This window comes from Rana temporaria, chromosome 1 (genome assembly GCF_905171775.1).
Source record: "Rana temporaria chromosome 1, aRanTem1.1, whole genome shotgun sequence".
Taxonomy (NCBI): Eukaryota; Metazoa; Chordata; class Amphibia; order Anura; family Ranidae; genus Rana; species Rana temporaria.
The window spans coordinates 180,862,750-180,880,290 of record NC_053489.1 but is presented as its reverse complement, the minus strand read 5'-3'; the positions used below and the strand labels follow the sequence as shown (position 1 = coordinate 180,880,290).

General features: G+C 46.8%; 1 protein-coding gene across 2 annotated transcripts in view; it reads right to left on the bottom strand.

The window, feature by feature from the left end:
• CFAP251 (cilia and flagella associated protein 251) overlaps positions 1–7,898 on the bottom strand; it is a 146,408-nt gene extending 138,510 nt beyond the window's left edge. The window contains exons 1-3 of one of the 2 annotated variants that reach the window (XM_040347047.1): positions 7,810–7,898; positions 3,633–3,906; positions 365–499 (exon numbers count right to left, since the gene is read on the bottom strand). In XM_040347047.1, coding sequence (XP_040202981.1) covers positions 365–499; positions 3,633–3,884 — 387 coding nt within the window. In that variant the 5' untranslated portion in view covers positions 3,885–3,906; positions 7,810–7,898. The remainder of the gene's footprint in view (positions 1–364; positions 500–3,632; positions 3,907–7,809) is intronic. The other variant, XM_040347039.1, reaches the window with a different exon arrangement.
• Positions 7,899–17,541: the final 9,643 nt, after the last annotated feature.

Below are 17,541 nucleotides of genomic sequence, written 5' to 3'. Positions count from 1 at the left end.
TCTTGAGGGGGGAGGGGGTGAGCAGGAGAGTCAGGACGCCCACTAACACACAGCTCCTTTCTCTATCTGCAAAGTAGAGAGCGTCCTGACTTGCCTGCACGCCCCCTCCCCCCTCAAGAAGCTTTCTTCACACCAGGGAGAAAGCCTTGCATTACTGTGTGTAGTTACAGACAGAAGAACAGGAAGTGAGGATTTCTCAGAAGAAATAAGGACATTTAAAAGCAAAATCGAAGGATGAGGTAGGTGAAGGAGGACTGCACTAAGGTAAAGGAAACTATTTAGGGAAAAAATGTTTTTACCTTTACAACCTCTTTAAGGCTTTATTACTTTGCTGCAAAATATAAAAACAAAAAACTAACTTTACCTGAACATTTGTAGGATCAGGCTGCTTTTCCTCAGTATCATGGTTTAATTGTGATACCGATCCATCAAGCGCCTGTTCTTCTGTATCTGTCTCACAGAGAGTGTCTGGCACGCTGTCCCCCGCATTATTTGATTCCTAGTTGCAAAATAAAAATGAGGTTTAATATTTTTTAACAGACTATACAACATTTAGACCCCTTTCACACTGAAGCGTTTTTACAGCATTTTAGCATTAAAAATAGCTCTATTAAAACGCTCATAAAACGCTCTCCATGCATCTCAATGGACCCTTTCACACTGAGTCCTGCAAGCAGCATCTTTGGAGCAGCTTTTGGGTGCTAAAAAAAACGCTCCAAAAACACCCCTCTCCATTGGAATGAATTGAAAGGGCTGTAAAAACGCCTTACCCTTTCACACTGAGGCACTGCAAAACCGCCCTAAAACGTTAGGGTCTTAGCGGTGCTTTACCAGCACATTGGGATTGCAGATGAGGCTTCGCACGAATAACGCTCGAAAAAAAACTCGAATAATGCCAGAATAACGCTCGAAAAACATTTGAATAATGCAAGAATAACGCAAGAAAAACGCTCTAAAAACGCCCCAGTGTGAAAGGGGCCTTAGATCTTGTTCATACTAGATACATGCAGTTTCAAAAATTGTTAGACATTTATTTAACCACTTCAGGCCCGGAAGGTTTCACCCACTTCCTGACCGGGACATTTTTTGCGATACGGCACTGCGTCACATTAAAGCGGAGGTCTACCCAATTTTTTTTTTAAAAGCCAGCAGCTACAAATACTGCAGTTGCTGACTTTTAAAAAATGGACACTTACCTGTCCAGCGTGCCCACGATGTCGGCAGCCAAGGCCGAGCAAACGCTCATCTCTCCGCTGCCATCCTCGTGAGGGAATCAGGAAGTGAAGCGTTGCGGCTTCACTGCCCGGTTCCCTACTGCACATGCGCGAGTAGTGCGGCGCACCCTCACTGGTCCCTGCTCTCTCCTGGGACCAGTGTGTTTTCCAGGAAACAGCAGGGAGGGGGGGGCGGCAAGTGGTGTGACTCCCACGGGAGTCTATGCCCAGAAGTGGGTGCAAATACCTGTCTTAGACAGGTATCTGCACCCCCCTCCCTTGTGAAAGGTGCCAAATGTGACACCAGAGGGGTGCGACGTTGTACCCAAACAAAATTGATGTCCTTTCTTTTCCCACAAATAGAGCTTTCTTTTGGTGGTAATTGATCACCTCTGCGGTTTTTATTTGTTGCGCTATAAACAAAAAAAGAGCGATAATTTTGACAAAAACAAAATTTTTTACTTTCTGCTATAAAACATTTACAAAAAAACTGTAAAAAAAAACACATTTATTCATCAGTTCAGGCCGATTCTGCTACAAAGTTTTGTTAAAAAATCCCAATAAGTGTACAGTATATTGATTGGTTGCTATAAAATAGGGGATAGATGTATGGCATTTTTATTATTATTTTTTTTAACTAGTAATGGCAGCGATCAGTGATTTTTAGTGGGACTGCGACATTACCGTGGACAGATCGGACACCTAACTGACATTTTCGACACTTGTTTGGGAACCAGTGACATTATTACAGTGAACAGTGCTAAAAATATGCACTATTACTGTACTAATGACACCGGCGATCAATGTGTTCCCTGCAGGTGTTTTCTAACTGTATGAAGGATGGGCTGCCTGGGGAAACACACATATCCGTCCTTCTGCTTAGCAGAAAGACAGGATCTGTGTGATCTCACCTATCAGAATGAAGATCTGCCTTGGTTACACAGGCCGATTCCCGTTCTGTCACTGCAGGGAATGATCACAGGTGGCCCCTTACACAGCTTGGGGGGGGTGCAGCCTCTAATTGAGAGGCGGGGGGGGCGTGAATTGAGAAGCGGGGGGTGCCACGAATTGGGGGGAGGGTTGCCCTGGGGACCTCTGGGCCCCTTACAAAAAAAAGAAATAAAAAAAAAATATATATATGAAAAAATATATAAAAAAAGGGGAGGGGGGGGTAGCCATCCGGGGACCTCTGGGCCCTTTAATAAAAACAAAAACAAAAAATATATATAAAAAAATGTTGCCATCCAGGGCCCTGGGGACCTCTGGGCCCTTTAATAAAAAATAAATAAAAATAAAAACAATATATAAAAAAAAAAAAATCTTTTCTTTTTTATAAAAAAAAAAGAAATAAAAAAAAGGGGTGTTGCCATCCAGGTTTGGGGACCACCGGGCCCCTTACAAAAAAAAGGGGGGTTGCCATCCAGGCCCCTGGGGACCTCTGGGCCCCTTACAGGTGTACTTCCTGTACCCCCCTGATGGCGGCCCTGCCAGCAGACATAGAGTCCGCCGGACCCGCTGATTGGCCAATGGGAGCCTCCAGCAGCGCAAGTCCGCCCACAAAAGAAAGTTCCGTGCCGAGATACACCTAAGACGATTTGCGGGATCGTGCCACCTTGCCGCAGTATAATGACGGCGGCTGGTCGGCAAGTGGTTAAAGAGCAACTAAAGGCTCTTGTATGTGAGTATAAACAGGCATAAAAATCCAATGTTATATCATGCACAAGCCCCATAAAGAAGGCCAAAAACGACCTTGTGTGTTGCCTCCACAAAAGATTTCTGGACGGTTTATATGGCCCAGTTTGGGAGCTCTCATAAATTATTGTTGGGCTAAACTTTACAGTACCTACATGGAGTTTCTAAAGGGAAAATACAATGGTGTGGGTCATTTTTTATTTATTTAAAAATATATTGATGTTTTATGGGTTTTATTTGCTACAAGTAGATGATTTTTTGGGGAAATGTTTTACTTGTAGGAAAAAAAAGTAATTGCAACAAAAATGCAGAATGCAGGACTTTGGCCAAACACACCTAAGCAAAAGAAAACACATACTAGCAGATTTAAATACCACAACAAATTGAAGCCAAACACCAGGTAACACTTTTTAAGTAGATGCAGCAACATTTTTTTTCCTTTTGGGATAAAGGGTTTACATAACTAAATAAAGGCTGACCATTGTACCCCTGTCTGGTTAGAATGGTTTGTCTCAACCCTCTAACTGCTATATCTGCATCTTGTTCCGTTAAAAAACAACAGACTTACTGGCAGGATTACCAGGTGAAAATTAAAGAAAGAAAACTACTATAGCTACCACATCTAAGAACTGTTAAACTGCAATATAATAAATGTTTGTTTTGCTGCTTTAAATAGAATTCCATTTGCAAAGTACAAAAATGGTAATTGACTCTCCATCCTCTTACATTTATAAGTACTTGTTCCTCAGTTGGACTGCGGGGGATTTGATTATGTGGTACATGGTCATTTTCTTGCTCCACCTCATCTCCACTTGTAGTCTCAGCATGGTCCTCTAGGGAGGTATAGCTGGGTGGTAGCATTGTGTGCTCTTCATTATTTTCAGCAACATTTGGTTCACCGACTTCCATAGGGATATCTTGGCCCACAGAATCATAGTGTAATGTGTCTTCTTGAGATTCGGGATTCACGTCAGACATTTTATACTGTAGTAAGAAACACCTGAAAAGTCAGAATTAAACACATATACAGTATATATATCTATCTATCTATATATATATATATATATATATATATATATATACATACACATATTTATATTTATATATATATATATATATATATATATATATATATATATATATATATATATATATATATATACATATACACACACACACACACACATGCATACTGTATTTATATGCATATATATATTTTTTTTTCACATCCCATTTAATTGTTTTCCTTTTATTCATTTTATTTAAAGGGTTTGTAACCGTACATTTTTATTTTCTGACAGCCCCCCTATTTTTAGATTCCATCCTGCACTGTAGAAGTGTTTATTAGAAACAAAGCCTGTAAATACCTTTTTCTGATGTTCCTTCAGGTCGGTTACGTGACTCCTGACCGCTCTGAAACTCCAGGGCTACAGCAGGAGGAGCCGGGCCCTCCCTCTGATGTCAGCTGGGAGTCCCGTGACCGCCGAGCTCCCCACTCATCTCCTTCCACTGTAGCCATGGACCGGAGTATCAAAGCGACCAGGAGTCACGTGACCAGCCTGAAGATACATCAGAAAAAGGTATTTAGAGGCTTTATTTCTAATAAACACTTATAGATTACAAGTGTGACAGACCCAACCAGGAAAAGGTCTTTTGGAGGGGACTACAGGCTAGCCTCTTGCCTACTGATTATGGGCCCTGGCATTTGAGGGGGCTCTATTCTTTGGGAGGAGGAGTGTGTCTGTGGGACCTTTGGAGTAGTTTTACTTCGGGTTTAAGTCCATTTCTCCCCGAAACACACATACTCTGAGAACTGGAGGACCCGGATACAGATTTGGGGCCTCTGTGCCCAAACCAGCATTGGCTGCTTCAACCCCCTCCTAGACGGGGAAGGGGGAGCTGACCATAGATGTTTTTTTTTTACCTTAATGTAGAGAATACATTAAAGAAGAACTACATCCAAAAGGAGAAGGATTGTAAGCAGGGCTCAAGTCCTGCGGGAACGCGTGGGAACGGAGTTCCTGCACTTTTTTCTCAGCAGGAACGCAGTTCCCTTTGCAGGACTAGAGCAGCCAAGAGCAGCCAAGCCACCCGAGCCAATCCTTCACTAAGCGGCGATGCCCAGCTCGAGTCACTGTCAGGGGCAGGCGAACCTTAGTAATCCTTTGTGTTACCGGCCGCTTCCTGTATATGGATTCATCGGGTAGTGTGCGGGTATTCCGTCACTTCCTCGATGCCGCAATGTCTCCTGGGAGCTTTTGTCATTGTTCCCAGGAGACATTGAGGAGGTCTGCCGCGAATTATCGAGAGATTTATAAAGAACTTGCTTAAAAAAAAATATGCGGTTTAGTAATTATGCATATGAGCGTATCATTTTTTTTTTTTGGTGGGGGAGTGGATTTTGGGTGGGAGTTCCCACACTTTTTTCCCCAGGACTTGACCCCTGATTGTAAGTAACTATTTTTGGAGGAGATTGCGCTTACCTACTGTATTATTGACAGGTACCCACTCCCGCTTGGATCGCCTAGGCCCTATTATAGGCTTATCTATAGGTAAAAATGGTGTGTAAGGGTTTTAACCTTAGATTCCTGCTCATTTTGTCTAGGGGAATCGGCTAGTTGTTTTAAAATCGAAGCTGTACTTACCGTTGTAGAGAGCGATCTTCTACGCCGCTTCCGGGTATGGGCTGCGGGACTGGGCGTTCCTATTTTGATTGATAGTCTTCCGACAGGCTTCCGACGGTCGCATCCATCTCGTCACGATTTTCCGAAAGTAGCCGAACGTCGGTGCGCAGGCGCAGTATAGAGCCGCACCGACGTTCGGCTCTTTCGGCTACTTGTGACGCGATGTATGCGACCGTCGGAAGCCTGTCGGAAGACTGTCAATCAAAAAAGGAACGCCCAGTCCCGAAGACCATATCCGGAAGCGGCGGAGAAGATCTATCTCTACAATGGTAAGTACAGCTTCGATTTAAAAAAACAAGCCGATTCCCCTAGACAAAGGGAAAAATTTAAAGACAATCAGTGCAGAACTAAAATAAAAAAATTAGAATTACACACCCCCGCTCCGCCGTGCCTACTAGCATAGGGGGGTTGTATGTTTCCCAATATCTGTGCCCCCTTCTGATGATCATGTGCTGGTCGGAGCGGAGAGAATATTTCTTCAGTTTCGGGCGCATGCCCATTCAGCTTCACTTGTATGTTCTTCTGCCTGGGCTCAAATCCTGGCCAGCCACCTGCCTATCTCCTTGCCTTCCCTGGCGGAGTGATCTTCCTCCGCTCCCCATCCAGTAGTAGCCGGGGCCCGAAGAGTAAGAATTCGCTATTGTCACACAACTGGGTGGGCTCCGACGCGGTGCTCAGCGCCCTGAGCCCACCCGGTTTTGAAGCCTATTAGAGCCTCTGGCTCTAATCACGTGCTTCAAAAAAACACAAAAAAACATTGGAATCCATGCAACCGGTGCCCCTGCGCCCTGCATTACGGGCCACCACTGCCTTCAGTGATGCCCACATCATCCATTTCTTGTTTGAGTGTCACCGGGGCAGGAATTGAGGGAAAATCTTCTCAATGGGGTCAAAGACAGGAATTTAAACCCAAAAGACATTTTAACTCCTCAATCCCTCTTAGCAAAACCTGAAAAAAATAATTAGCCTGGAGTTCTGGGGGCCATAGATGGTGTGATAAAACTGAACAATTGATGTCAATTTGGTTATTTTGTCTTAGGTCTCATGCACACAGGACATTTTTACAGCTTCTGTTAGGGGCATCTAATGTTTTTTTTTACTGCCTCTAAATGCCCCTCCATTTTAGCCTATGTGTCCATGCACACATAAACTGAGGTGTTTGGAGGCATAAGCGTTTAGGGGCAGTAGAAAAAAATAAAAAAACAGCCCGTGCGTCCAGGAGCAGAGGCTGTTGAGCAATAAAAACAAAAAACGGCAAAAAAAAAGCTGCTAAACGTGGCTTACCGCTGTAATAAGCTTTTAGCCAGGTTTCAGGCGTTTTTAGATTATAGGAAGTATTTTTACTCTAAAAACAACAAAAAACACTAACGAAAAAGTTGCATAAACGCTATTCAAAAAAACATGGCTAAAAGCGCAGTTTTTAACACAGCTTTTTCCTGACAGCGACAATGGCATTTTTTAAACATCCTGTGTGCATGAGGCCTTACATGGTTGGCTTATAGCATTTTTGGCACCAATATTGATCGTAAAGCGATCAGGTATCAATCGTTCAGTTTTATCACACCATGCATGGCCACCATTTAGGAAGGAAGGTCGCTTTTCAATCAGATTGTATGAAAATGTTCATAACAAAGCCACATATTGGAAACATCCGTCATCCAGGGCTCATTCACGCCAGTGCCCTGCGGTGTCATGCAATGTGAATAGCACCCCAAATGTGCTTTCCTAAAGTACCCGTGCCTTGTGTTGGTGAAATTGCAATTTTTAGTCCACTGCTGTGCGTTAGACCATTCAAATGAACTGCCAAGGCTGCCTTATGTAATGTGTCAGTACTCAGCAATAGTATTCCATTCCTCTGCTTAGGAGACACTGGAAGATGAAATCTGCAGCATAGCAGCCAATCAGCTTCTAGCTTCAGCATGTTCAGTTAAGCTTTATAAATAAAAGCTAGAAGCTGATTGGTTGTTGTGCACAGCTCATCCGACTTTAGTAAATACCTCTCACTGCCTTGCTAGCAGTTTTTACACCGGTGCAGCAGCAGAATATGAATATATATATATATAATATAAAACAAGCCGACTTATTGGATCCCTGTAAAGTCTCATGGTCAATAACTATTTCCTAGCACTGTGTAAATAGGACGGGTTCAGTGAAGTAGCCCGCCTATTACCCACTCCCCCAGCTCTAATATGTCGCATTAATAAATACATGATACTTACAGATGACTCTCTCCCCGCACAGCAGCCTCCCGACACGTTGCTTAGCAACTAATGTGTAAACCATTCAGCGTTCCTATGGTGAAGGATGCGGTGGACGAGTACGGGGTGTAGCAAAATGGCGGCGACGAAACGTCACTTCCGTTTCAAAATCTGACGGGTCGCCTAATCTGATGAAACACTGATGCAGCCTAGCACTATATGAGACCGAGAGAAAATACAGAGCTGCACCGCCTCCAGCCCCGCCCCTAGCCTGCTCTGCTGAAGGGGAACGGGGCGGGCCCCCTGCATAGCTATGTGTATATTAATTGCATGGAGACCTGCAAAATATATATACAGGAGGTCAAGGAAAATTCTATAGTAGTGTCTGTGACTCTGCCATTGTGCCCACCATTTGCAGCCACTTGTGCCCATCATACGCAGCCATTGTGCCCACAATTTGCAGCCATTTGTGCCCGTCATATGCAGCCAGTGCACCCACCATATGCAGCCACTTGTGGCCGTCATACGCAGCCATTGTGCCCACCATATGCAGCCACTTGTGCCCATCATATGCAGCCATTGTGCCCACCATATGCAGCCACTTGTACCTGTCATATGCAGCCACTTGTGCCTGTCATACGCAGCCATTGTGCCCACCATATGCAGCCACTTGTGCCCGTCATACGCAGCTAGTGTGCCCACCATATGCAGCTACTTGTGCCCGTCATACGCAGCCACTTGTGCCAATCAAATGGAGCCACTTGTGCCCATCATATGCAGCCAGACGCATCCCCCGGCTCGGCTGTCACTTCACTAATCCCCCCCACGTGCAATCCAATCGGGAGACAGGTTTTACTGACCTGTCTAGAGTTGGCAGGGAGGAATGTTAGTGTGAAAATAATGAAAATTTATTTGCTATGCCACACAACAGGGTGGGTGCGGAACGCAGTGCTCTGCGCCCCAAGCTCACCCTATTTTGAAGCCTATTAGAGCCTCTGGTTCTAATCACGTGCTTCAAAATACACACCCCCGCCTATCCCCACCATAGTATTTCATGTGTCCGGCGTCCTGAAAGGGAGGGCGGCAGAGGTGACAGGGGGGGGCAGCGCCCGTGCATTGTGGGCCCACAATGCACAGGCCGCCACTGGTCTTTGATCTCTGTTAAGTGCTGGGAGCTGGATTGTCTCCGCTGCTTTTCCTCCAATCGGGCCAAAGAAGCTGAGTGCGAGTTTACCTGTAGCCCTCACACTGGAGACTTGTACACCATCATCATGGCGTCCCGGGACGGTGGGTACTGGGTCCCGGGAGGGCAGAGCGCATGTGTGACCCGCTTTGGGGTCACTGGTAGCTTAGGGAGAAGGAGAGGGCCCCTGGGTGGACGTGGGAGAAGGAGATTGCTCCTGGGTGGACGTGGGAGAAGGAGAGGACTCCCGGGTGGACGTGGGAGAAGGTGAGGGCTCCTGGGTGGACATAGAAGGAGAGAGCTCCTGGGTGGATGTGGAAAGAACAGGAGAGCTCCTGGGAGGATGCGGGAGAGGAAGAGGGCTCCTGGGTGGACATTGGAGAAGGAGAGGGCTCCTGGGTGGACGTGGGAGAAGGAGAGGGCTCCTGGGTGACCAGGGGAGAACGAGAGGGCCCCTGGGTGACCAGGGGAGAAGGAGAGGGCTCCTGGGTGGCCAGGGGAGAAGGAGAGGGCACCTGGGTGGTTGGCAGAGAAGAAGTGGGTCCCTGGCTGTTTGAAGGAGAAGGAGATGGCCCCAGGGTTGGCCAAAATTGAAAGAGCTGGTCATTGGGTGGTTGGAGAATGGGGACACCCTTTTCTCCCCCGGAGAACGGATGGGGACAGGGACACCAGGGTTGGACTGGGACAAAAGTTTTGCCCTGGACTTCATCCAGACCGGCCCACTTTGACAGGTCTCTCCCATGGCGGCCGGACAAATACACCCCCCCCCCACCACGATGGCCACCCAAGCCCCCCCTCCCCCTTCACTAGCCATTAGCCGTTCTACTTTATTAGAGTAGAACGGCTGGTACTGGTACTCTTATAGGCAGTACCAGTGGGTGAGCTAGACATTATTTCACCCGGGACAAAGAATCAGTTCGGTGCGCCCCTAATGGGACAAGATTAAGCAGAAGTGAGAAACTCCCAGGCCGTAGCTGTTGAGTCAGCTGGCTGTCCACTCCCCCCATGCTCATCTGTCCCCACCCCCCTGCTGCTCTGGTCCTCCTCCTGCTTTTCTGTTCCCCCACATGCTTCTCTGTCCCCCACATGCTTCTCTGTCCCCACCCCATGCTCCTCTGTACCCTTGTGCTTCTCTGGTCCCCCCCATGCTCCACTGGTACCCCCCCTGCTTCTCTGGTCCCCACATGCTTCTCTGTTTCCCCACATGCTTCTCTGTTGCCCCATGCTCCTCTGTACCCTTGTGCTTCTCTGCCCCCCCCCCCCCCCGTGGTCCACTGGTACCCACTCTGCTTCTCTGGTCCCCCACATGCTTCTGCATTCCTGATCTTCTGTTCCCCCCCCCATGCTCATCTGGCCCCCCCTGCTCATCTGTACCCTTGTGCTCTGGTCTCCCCGTGCTCCTCTGGTCCCCCGTGCTTTTCTATTCCCCCCTACTGCTCTGCTCCCCCGTGCTTCTCTGGTTCCCCCATGCTTTACTGGTCCCCCCATGTGCCTCTATCCTCCCCCCCCCATGATGCTCTGGTTCCCCGCAGCGCTCACATCCTCTCCCTGGCTTGTTAACTTCAGTGTGACTGAATACAGACATGCTCCTCGGGAGTCGCACTGAGAAGCTCATCATACGATCCGGAAGGACGACAGCCACACACAGCTGTAACATAAGCTTCCTCTGCACTCGTTCTCCTGGTCTTTTCTTTCCCCCACTCTCCAACCTGTCTGCTGCTGCGGAGAATCTACATAGACAGAACGGGGAAGGAAAGACCAGGAGAATGAGTGCCGAGGAAGCTTATGTCACAGCTGTGTGTGGCCGCCGTCGTTCCGGATCGTATGATGAGTTCTCAGTGTGACTCCCGAGGAGCATGTCTGTATTTAGTCACGCTGAAGTTAACTAGCCAGGGAGAGGAGGTGAGCACTGCAGGGAACCAGAGCATCATTGGGGGGGAAAGAGGCGCATGGGGGACCAGAGCATCATGGGGGGAGGGATAGAGGCGCATGGGGGACCAGAGCAGCATGGAGGGGGGGATAGAGCATGGGGGAACCAGAGAAGCAAAAGGGGGAAAAAAGAGGAGCACGGGGACCAGAGCAGCATGGGGGGGAATAGAGGAGCAAGGGGGACCAGAGCAGCATGTGGGGGGGGGGCAGAGGAGCACAGGAACCAGGACCACATGGAGGACCATAGGAGCAGGTGGGAGACCAGAGGAGCACATGGGGGACCAGAGCAGCATGCAGGGGATCAGCGCAGCATGCGAGGGACCAGCGCAGCACATGGGGGAACAGAGCAGCATGGGGGGAAAATGGAGGCGCACGGGGGACCAGAGCAACATGGGGGGGGGGGAATAGAGGAGCATGGGGGGGACCAGCAAAGCACGGGGGGCAGAGCAGTAGGGGGAATAGAAAAGCATGGGGGGAACAGAGGAGCATGGAGGGACCAGAGGAGCACAAGGGTACAGATGAGCAGGGGGGGCCAGATGAGCATGGGGGGGGGGACAGAAGATCAAGAGAGGAATGCAGAAGCATGTGGGGGACCAGAGAAGCATGTGGGGGACCAGAGAAGCAGAATGGGTACCAGTGAAACACAGGGGGGGGGGGATCAGAGAAGCACGAGGGTACAGAGGACCATGGGGGAACAGAGGAGCAGGAGAGGAACAGAGAAGCATGTGGGGAAACAGAGAAGCATGTGGGGGACAAGAGAAGCGGGGGGGACAGAGGAGCATGGGGGGACCAGAGAAGCACGAGGGTACAGAGGAGCATGGGGGGGCCAGAGAAGCATGTGGGGGAACAGAAAAGCAGGGGGAGGACCAGAGGAGCAGGGGGGGAACCGAGGAGCATGGGGGGGGGGGACCAGAAGGGGCACGGGGGAGGAGACAGCCAGCTGACTCAACAGCTATGGCCTGGGAGTTTCTCACTTCTGCCTAATCTTGTCCCATTAGGGGGGCCCTGAACTGATTTTTTGCCCCGGGTAAAATAATGTCTAGCTTCCCCACTGGGAATAAGAGTACCAGTACCAGCAGTTCTACTAATAAAGTAGAACGGCTAATGGCTAGTGAAGGGGTAGGGGGGCGGGTTTGTCTGTCCAAAAATATGAGGTGAATATATAGTGAATGATTGAATAGAATAAAATCTCAAAGCAGCAATACCTAAAACGTGTTCACTGTGCACATAAAGTATACAAATTGGTAAAGTGATATCGCGCTCAAGTCATGTAAAATAATTTACATACAAATTATCATCATAAATTGCCAGGTAAATGGGAAAATGGGAACTAGTGACAATCAACACTCAAAAGTGCTTCTTAGGCCCCTTTCAGACGTACGGACCGTTCGTCTGTTTATTACAAGTCCGTTTACGACAGACGGTCCGTCTTCATCCGATTCCCCATAGGGGAGAGCGGAGGAGAGACAGGGCGGTCTCTGCACTGTGTGCGGGGACCGCCCTATCCACCGTCAGCTCAGCAGGGATTACGGATGATCCCCGCTGAGCCGACGGACACACACGGAGCGGACACAAAAACGGTCCCCTCTGTGTGAAAGGGCCCTAAGGAGAGCTAAAAATGATTATAATGTGGTAACTCGAGATAATAAATGAATAAATAAATCAATAAACATAGATCAATAAACATAAAGATTAATAAATAAAAATAAATATAGTAGCCACAGTCCATCAACGTGAGTGTGCAATAGAATCAACTCAAAGTGCAAGTGCAGTCCTCTTAAAGTGTACATAAATATCTATGCCAGAGGTACACTGTAGAGTAATGGCAGCCTTGGAGTTAGTCCATATAGTATAAAACACTCGGGTGGGTGCTATAAACGATGCAGATAAAAATAGAAAAAACCTTTCCACTGTCTCCCAGAACTCTCACCTCCTCAAGATGGTAAAAGGCCTGAAAGTATCTCCTAAAGATAAGCCTCGAGCTCTGTTATCTGTAATTTCTTCTCTAATGCCCTGTACACACGATCGGTTCATCCGATGAAAGCGGTCGAATGGATTTTTTCATCAGATATCCGATGAAGCTGACTTTCATCAGTCTTGCCTACACACCATCAGTTAAAAAAACGATCGTGTCAGAACGCGTGACGTAAAATACAACGACGTGCTGAGAAAAATTAAGTTCAATGCTTCCGAGCATGCGTTGACTTGATTCTGAGCATGCGTTGATTTTTAACTGATGGATTTCCCCACAGACAATCGTTTTTTTTCTATCGTTTTTTTAACCATCAGAGTGTGTGAGTGAGTGAGAAACTTGTAAAGCGCAACAAATGCGAACTGAATCGCCTCTGGGCGTTGTATCCATTTCATGGGTAAGGAACCCCTTGACCTCAGAAGAGATGGGTTTCTCCTGAAGGCCAAGTAGTCCGACTCCAGTCGGATGGTGGTTGGTAGTGCATTCCACAGGCGAGGTCCCTGGACTGCAAATCTTCGATCTCCTTTGGACTTGTATCGTTTATGTATGTGTAATGTTTATTTTTATTTTTTTCATTTATATATATATATATATATATTTTTTTTTTTTTAAAGGGCCCAGAGGTCCCCAGAGCCCTGGATGGAAACTCCCCTTTTTTTTTTTTTATAAATGTTTATTTAATTTTTTTATATATTTGTTTTTATTTATTTTTTATTAAAGGGCCCAGAGGTTTCTTTTTTTTTTTATTATTATTAAAGGGCCCAGAGGTCCCAGATGGCAACCCCCCTTTTTTTGGAATTTCTTTTTATAAAAAATAATAAGAATTTGTATATATATACAAAGGGCCCCAGATGGCAACCCTCCTTTTTAAAAACAAAATCTATATATTTTTTCTTTTTATTAAAGGGCCCAGAAGGCCCCGGATGGCTACCCCACTTTTTTTATATATATTTTTCTTTATTTCTTCTTTTTTTGTAAAGGCCCCCCCCCCCCGCTTCTTAATTTCAGGCGGCAGCACCCCCCCCCCCCCGGTTCTCTGCTCCAGGGGGCCCATGCCTGAAGCTGTGTAAGGGGCTCCATAATTCCTGATGGCAGCCCTGGGTGGGGGAGCACATTTCATTCTTGGACCCAGGCAGCACAATGTCTTGGGCCAGCCCTGCACATAATGTCACCCCCTCTCCTTGTCCCAAAGTAAACTATACATCCCAGTATGCATGGGAATGTATTTTCTGTGTGGACATGTGGGCAGTGTAGTCGAAGTAACATTGGCACCAGGGCCGGACTTACCATTGGGCTTGACTGGGCTCAAGCCCATGGGCCCCGCCCAATAGGGGGCCCCCTTTAAAAAAATATATATTTTTTTAGGGGTCCGGGGGTCCCCAGGGCCCCAGACGGCAATCCCCCTTTTTTATAAATATATATATATATATATATATATATATATATATATAATTTTTTTTTAATTTTTTTATTAAAGGGCCCAGGGGTCAACCCACCTTTTTTTTTTATAAAAAAAATTAAATTTTTTTATATATATATTTTTTTATTAAAGGGCTCAGAGGTCCCCAGGGCCCCATGTGGCAACCCCCCCCTTTTTTTTATAAATGTTTATTTTTGTTTATATTTTTTATTTTTTATTAAAAGGCCCAGAGGTCCCCAGGGGCCCAGGGGCCCTCCCTTTTTTATGTATTTTTTATAAATGTTTATTTTTTTTATTTTTTTATTAAAGGGCCCAGAGGTTTATTTTTTATTTTTATTTTTTATTAAAGGAAGGGCCCAGAGGTCCCCAGGGCCCCAGATGGCTACCCCCCTTTTTATAAATATATATATACATATATATATATTTTTTTATTTATTTCTTCTTTTTTTTGTAAAGGCCCCCCGCTTCTCAATTTGCGGCAGCCCCCCCGCTTCTCAATTTCAGGCGGCAGCACCCCCCCGCCCCGGTTCTCTGCTCCAGGGGGCCCATGCCTTAAGCTGTGTAAGGGGCCCCAAACCATACCATACCTCCCAACACGCACGGATTCTGCGGGACTTTCCCACACAGACAGCTTCTTCCCACAGTCCCGCAAAAGGGTTAATTTTCCTGCACGGAGGCAGCACGGAAGCAGGAGGAACCGGAGCGTTGTGGAGGACTGTGGCTGCTGAAGGGAAGAAAGCCGAGAGCCGGGCTAATGACAGTCTGTGGCCCCGGCTGTTGGCACAGGTGAGGCCCCATACACACGGTCTGACAAAACCTCTGAAGTGGTCGTACGGCCTGATATGTGTACACACCGTCAGTCCAAAATCCGATCGGGTCAGAACGCGGTGACGTCAAACACACAACGTGCTGAATAAAACTAAGTTCAATGCTTCCAAGCATGCGTCGACTTGATTCTAAGCATGCGCGGGTTTTGAACTGATGCTTTTCTGTACTAACCATCGGTTTGGTCCGATCGCGCAGCGGTCCATCGGTTCGGTTTTGAAGCACGTTTTAAAACTTTGGACCGAAAGAAAACAGACCGATAGCCTATACACACGGTCGGTTTGGTCCGATGAAAATGAACTTCGGTTCATTCTCATCGGACCAAACCTACCTTGTGTACGGTGCCTGAGAGGCATTACCCCCCCCGCTCAACAACTGCAAAACCCCCCCCCTGCTCAACAAATGTAATGTACCCCCCCCCCCGCTCAACAACTTCAATTTCCCCCCCCGCTCAACAACTTCGACCCCCCCCCCAATTCTCGGCTCCAGGGGGTCCCTTCATTACTCCATGAAGCCCAGGGGCCCCCACCACCCTAAGTCCTGCCCTGATTGGCACAGTTCAGTCATGATTACAAGTGGACAGGCCTAAGCAAGAGTGGCAGAGCTGGGCGAAGATGTGGCAGAACAGACATGCAGTTATAAATACCTGTATTTATAGTGCATCTGGAACTTATTCACAGCACTTTTTTCACATTTTCTTATGTTACAGCCTTATTCCAAAATGGATTAAATTCATTATATTCATCAAAATTCTACATAAAATATGACGTTTGTTTGAAACAGTGGCGTCTCCAGCTTTCATATTTAGGGGGGGGACATGGGGGGACAGGGACAAAAGTAGGGGGGCCAACTATAAAATGCAATTATATATATATATATATATATCCTGGGGCCCTTTACTACGATCCCACTATGGGCCCTTTCACATGTTCTGCAGAGAGCTCCCTTCCTACTATACTGGGGCCCCCCAGGGTGGCAGAAAACAAGAGATATATGTCACCAGCACACCAAGAAAATATAAGGGTCCAAAGCAGTGAGAGAACTATCATTGTTGCAAACAGTGGCGGCCCGTCCATAGGGGCGCCCGGGCGCCGCCCCCCCATCACACAGTCAGTAAAAAAAAAAAAAAAAAATTTTTTTTAAATCTGTCCCTTTAAGAATTTTTTTTCCCAAAAAAGGGCCTTATGTCCGCGCGCCGGACGCCGGGAACAGTCCTTTAGGAGTAGCGCCACGTCTGTGCAATCACGGGATTGCAGACGCGGCGCTATATTGGCACAAAAAATATGCCTTTGTGGCGCTCTCCATCGCGCCACTTGCTTCTGGCGCGACGGAGTGTATTGTTATGGCCGGGCGGGTGCATACACTGTCTGTGTGCACCCGCCCGTCTCTGTGCTCGTTCCGACGTCACTGGAAAAACCGGAAGTGACGTCGGGTCAGCGCGAGCTCACTGCGCCCGACTGAGGAACAGGTAAGCCTGCCTGTCTCTACATCGGCGGCCGCTTCACAGCTTCACAGCAGCATCCAACCCCTCCCGCGATTGGCACTATCGTATTATTCTTCGGTGGCCCCCCCCCCCCCCGCTTATTCTAAGTTTTTTTCTATTTAATATTTGGCGGCACCCCCCCCCCCCCGCTTATTCATAGTCTTTATTTGCATATAATATTCGCCCCCCCCCCCGCTTATTCAAACTCTTTTTTTTATCTAATATTCGGCGGCTGGCATCCACCCTCCACCCCCCCTGCTTAATCCAATTTCTTTTTTATATATTTTTTAATATTTTTTTAAAATATTTTTTAATATTTAATATTCAGCGAAAATAATGCCAGGCAACAACCCCCCCCCCCCCCCAATGTTTTTTTTTATTTAATATTAGTTAAATATATTAAGATTATTAACAGTTTATTTTTTATATTTGATTCAATTTAGCATTAAGTATAAAAAAAGTTTTTTATGGTGGGGTAGTGTTACCGCCCGCTGTAGTGTTACTTGTGCTGTAATGAATTTTTACATAGAAAAGAAATGTTGTTAATAAATGGGTAAATGAATTATAAAAAAAAGATTTTTCCAATAACGGTTATTAAAAAAATCTTTTTTTTATAATTCATTTACCCATTTATTAACAACATTTCTTTTCTATGTAAAAATTCATTACAGCACAAATAGCGGGCGGTAACACTACCCCACCAGACCACCCCACCCCCCCACCCCCCACCAGTTATTAAAAAAAATTTTTTTTTTATACTTAATGTGCAGGGAAAATATCGGCCGTCAACACCACCCCACCCCCCGCTTGCAAATTGTCCTGCGACTTGGGACTGGAAAGTTGCAGGATAAGTTGGACCCGATGATTTCCAATGAGAACTGTTCATATCTGTGCAACTTTGAAGTAGTCCCTGCATTACTTTTGTCCCACCTTGATGTGAC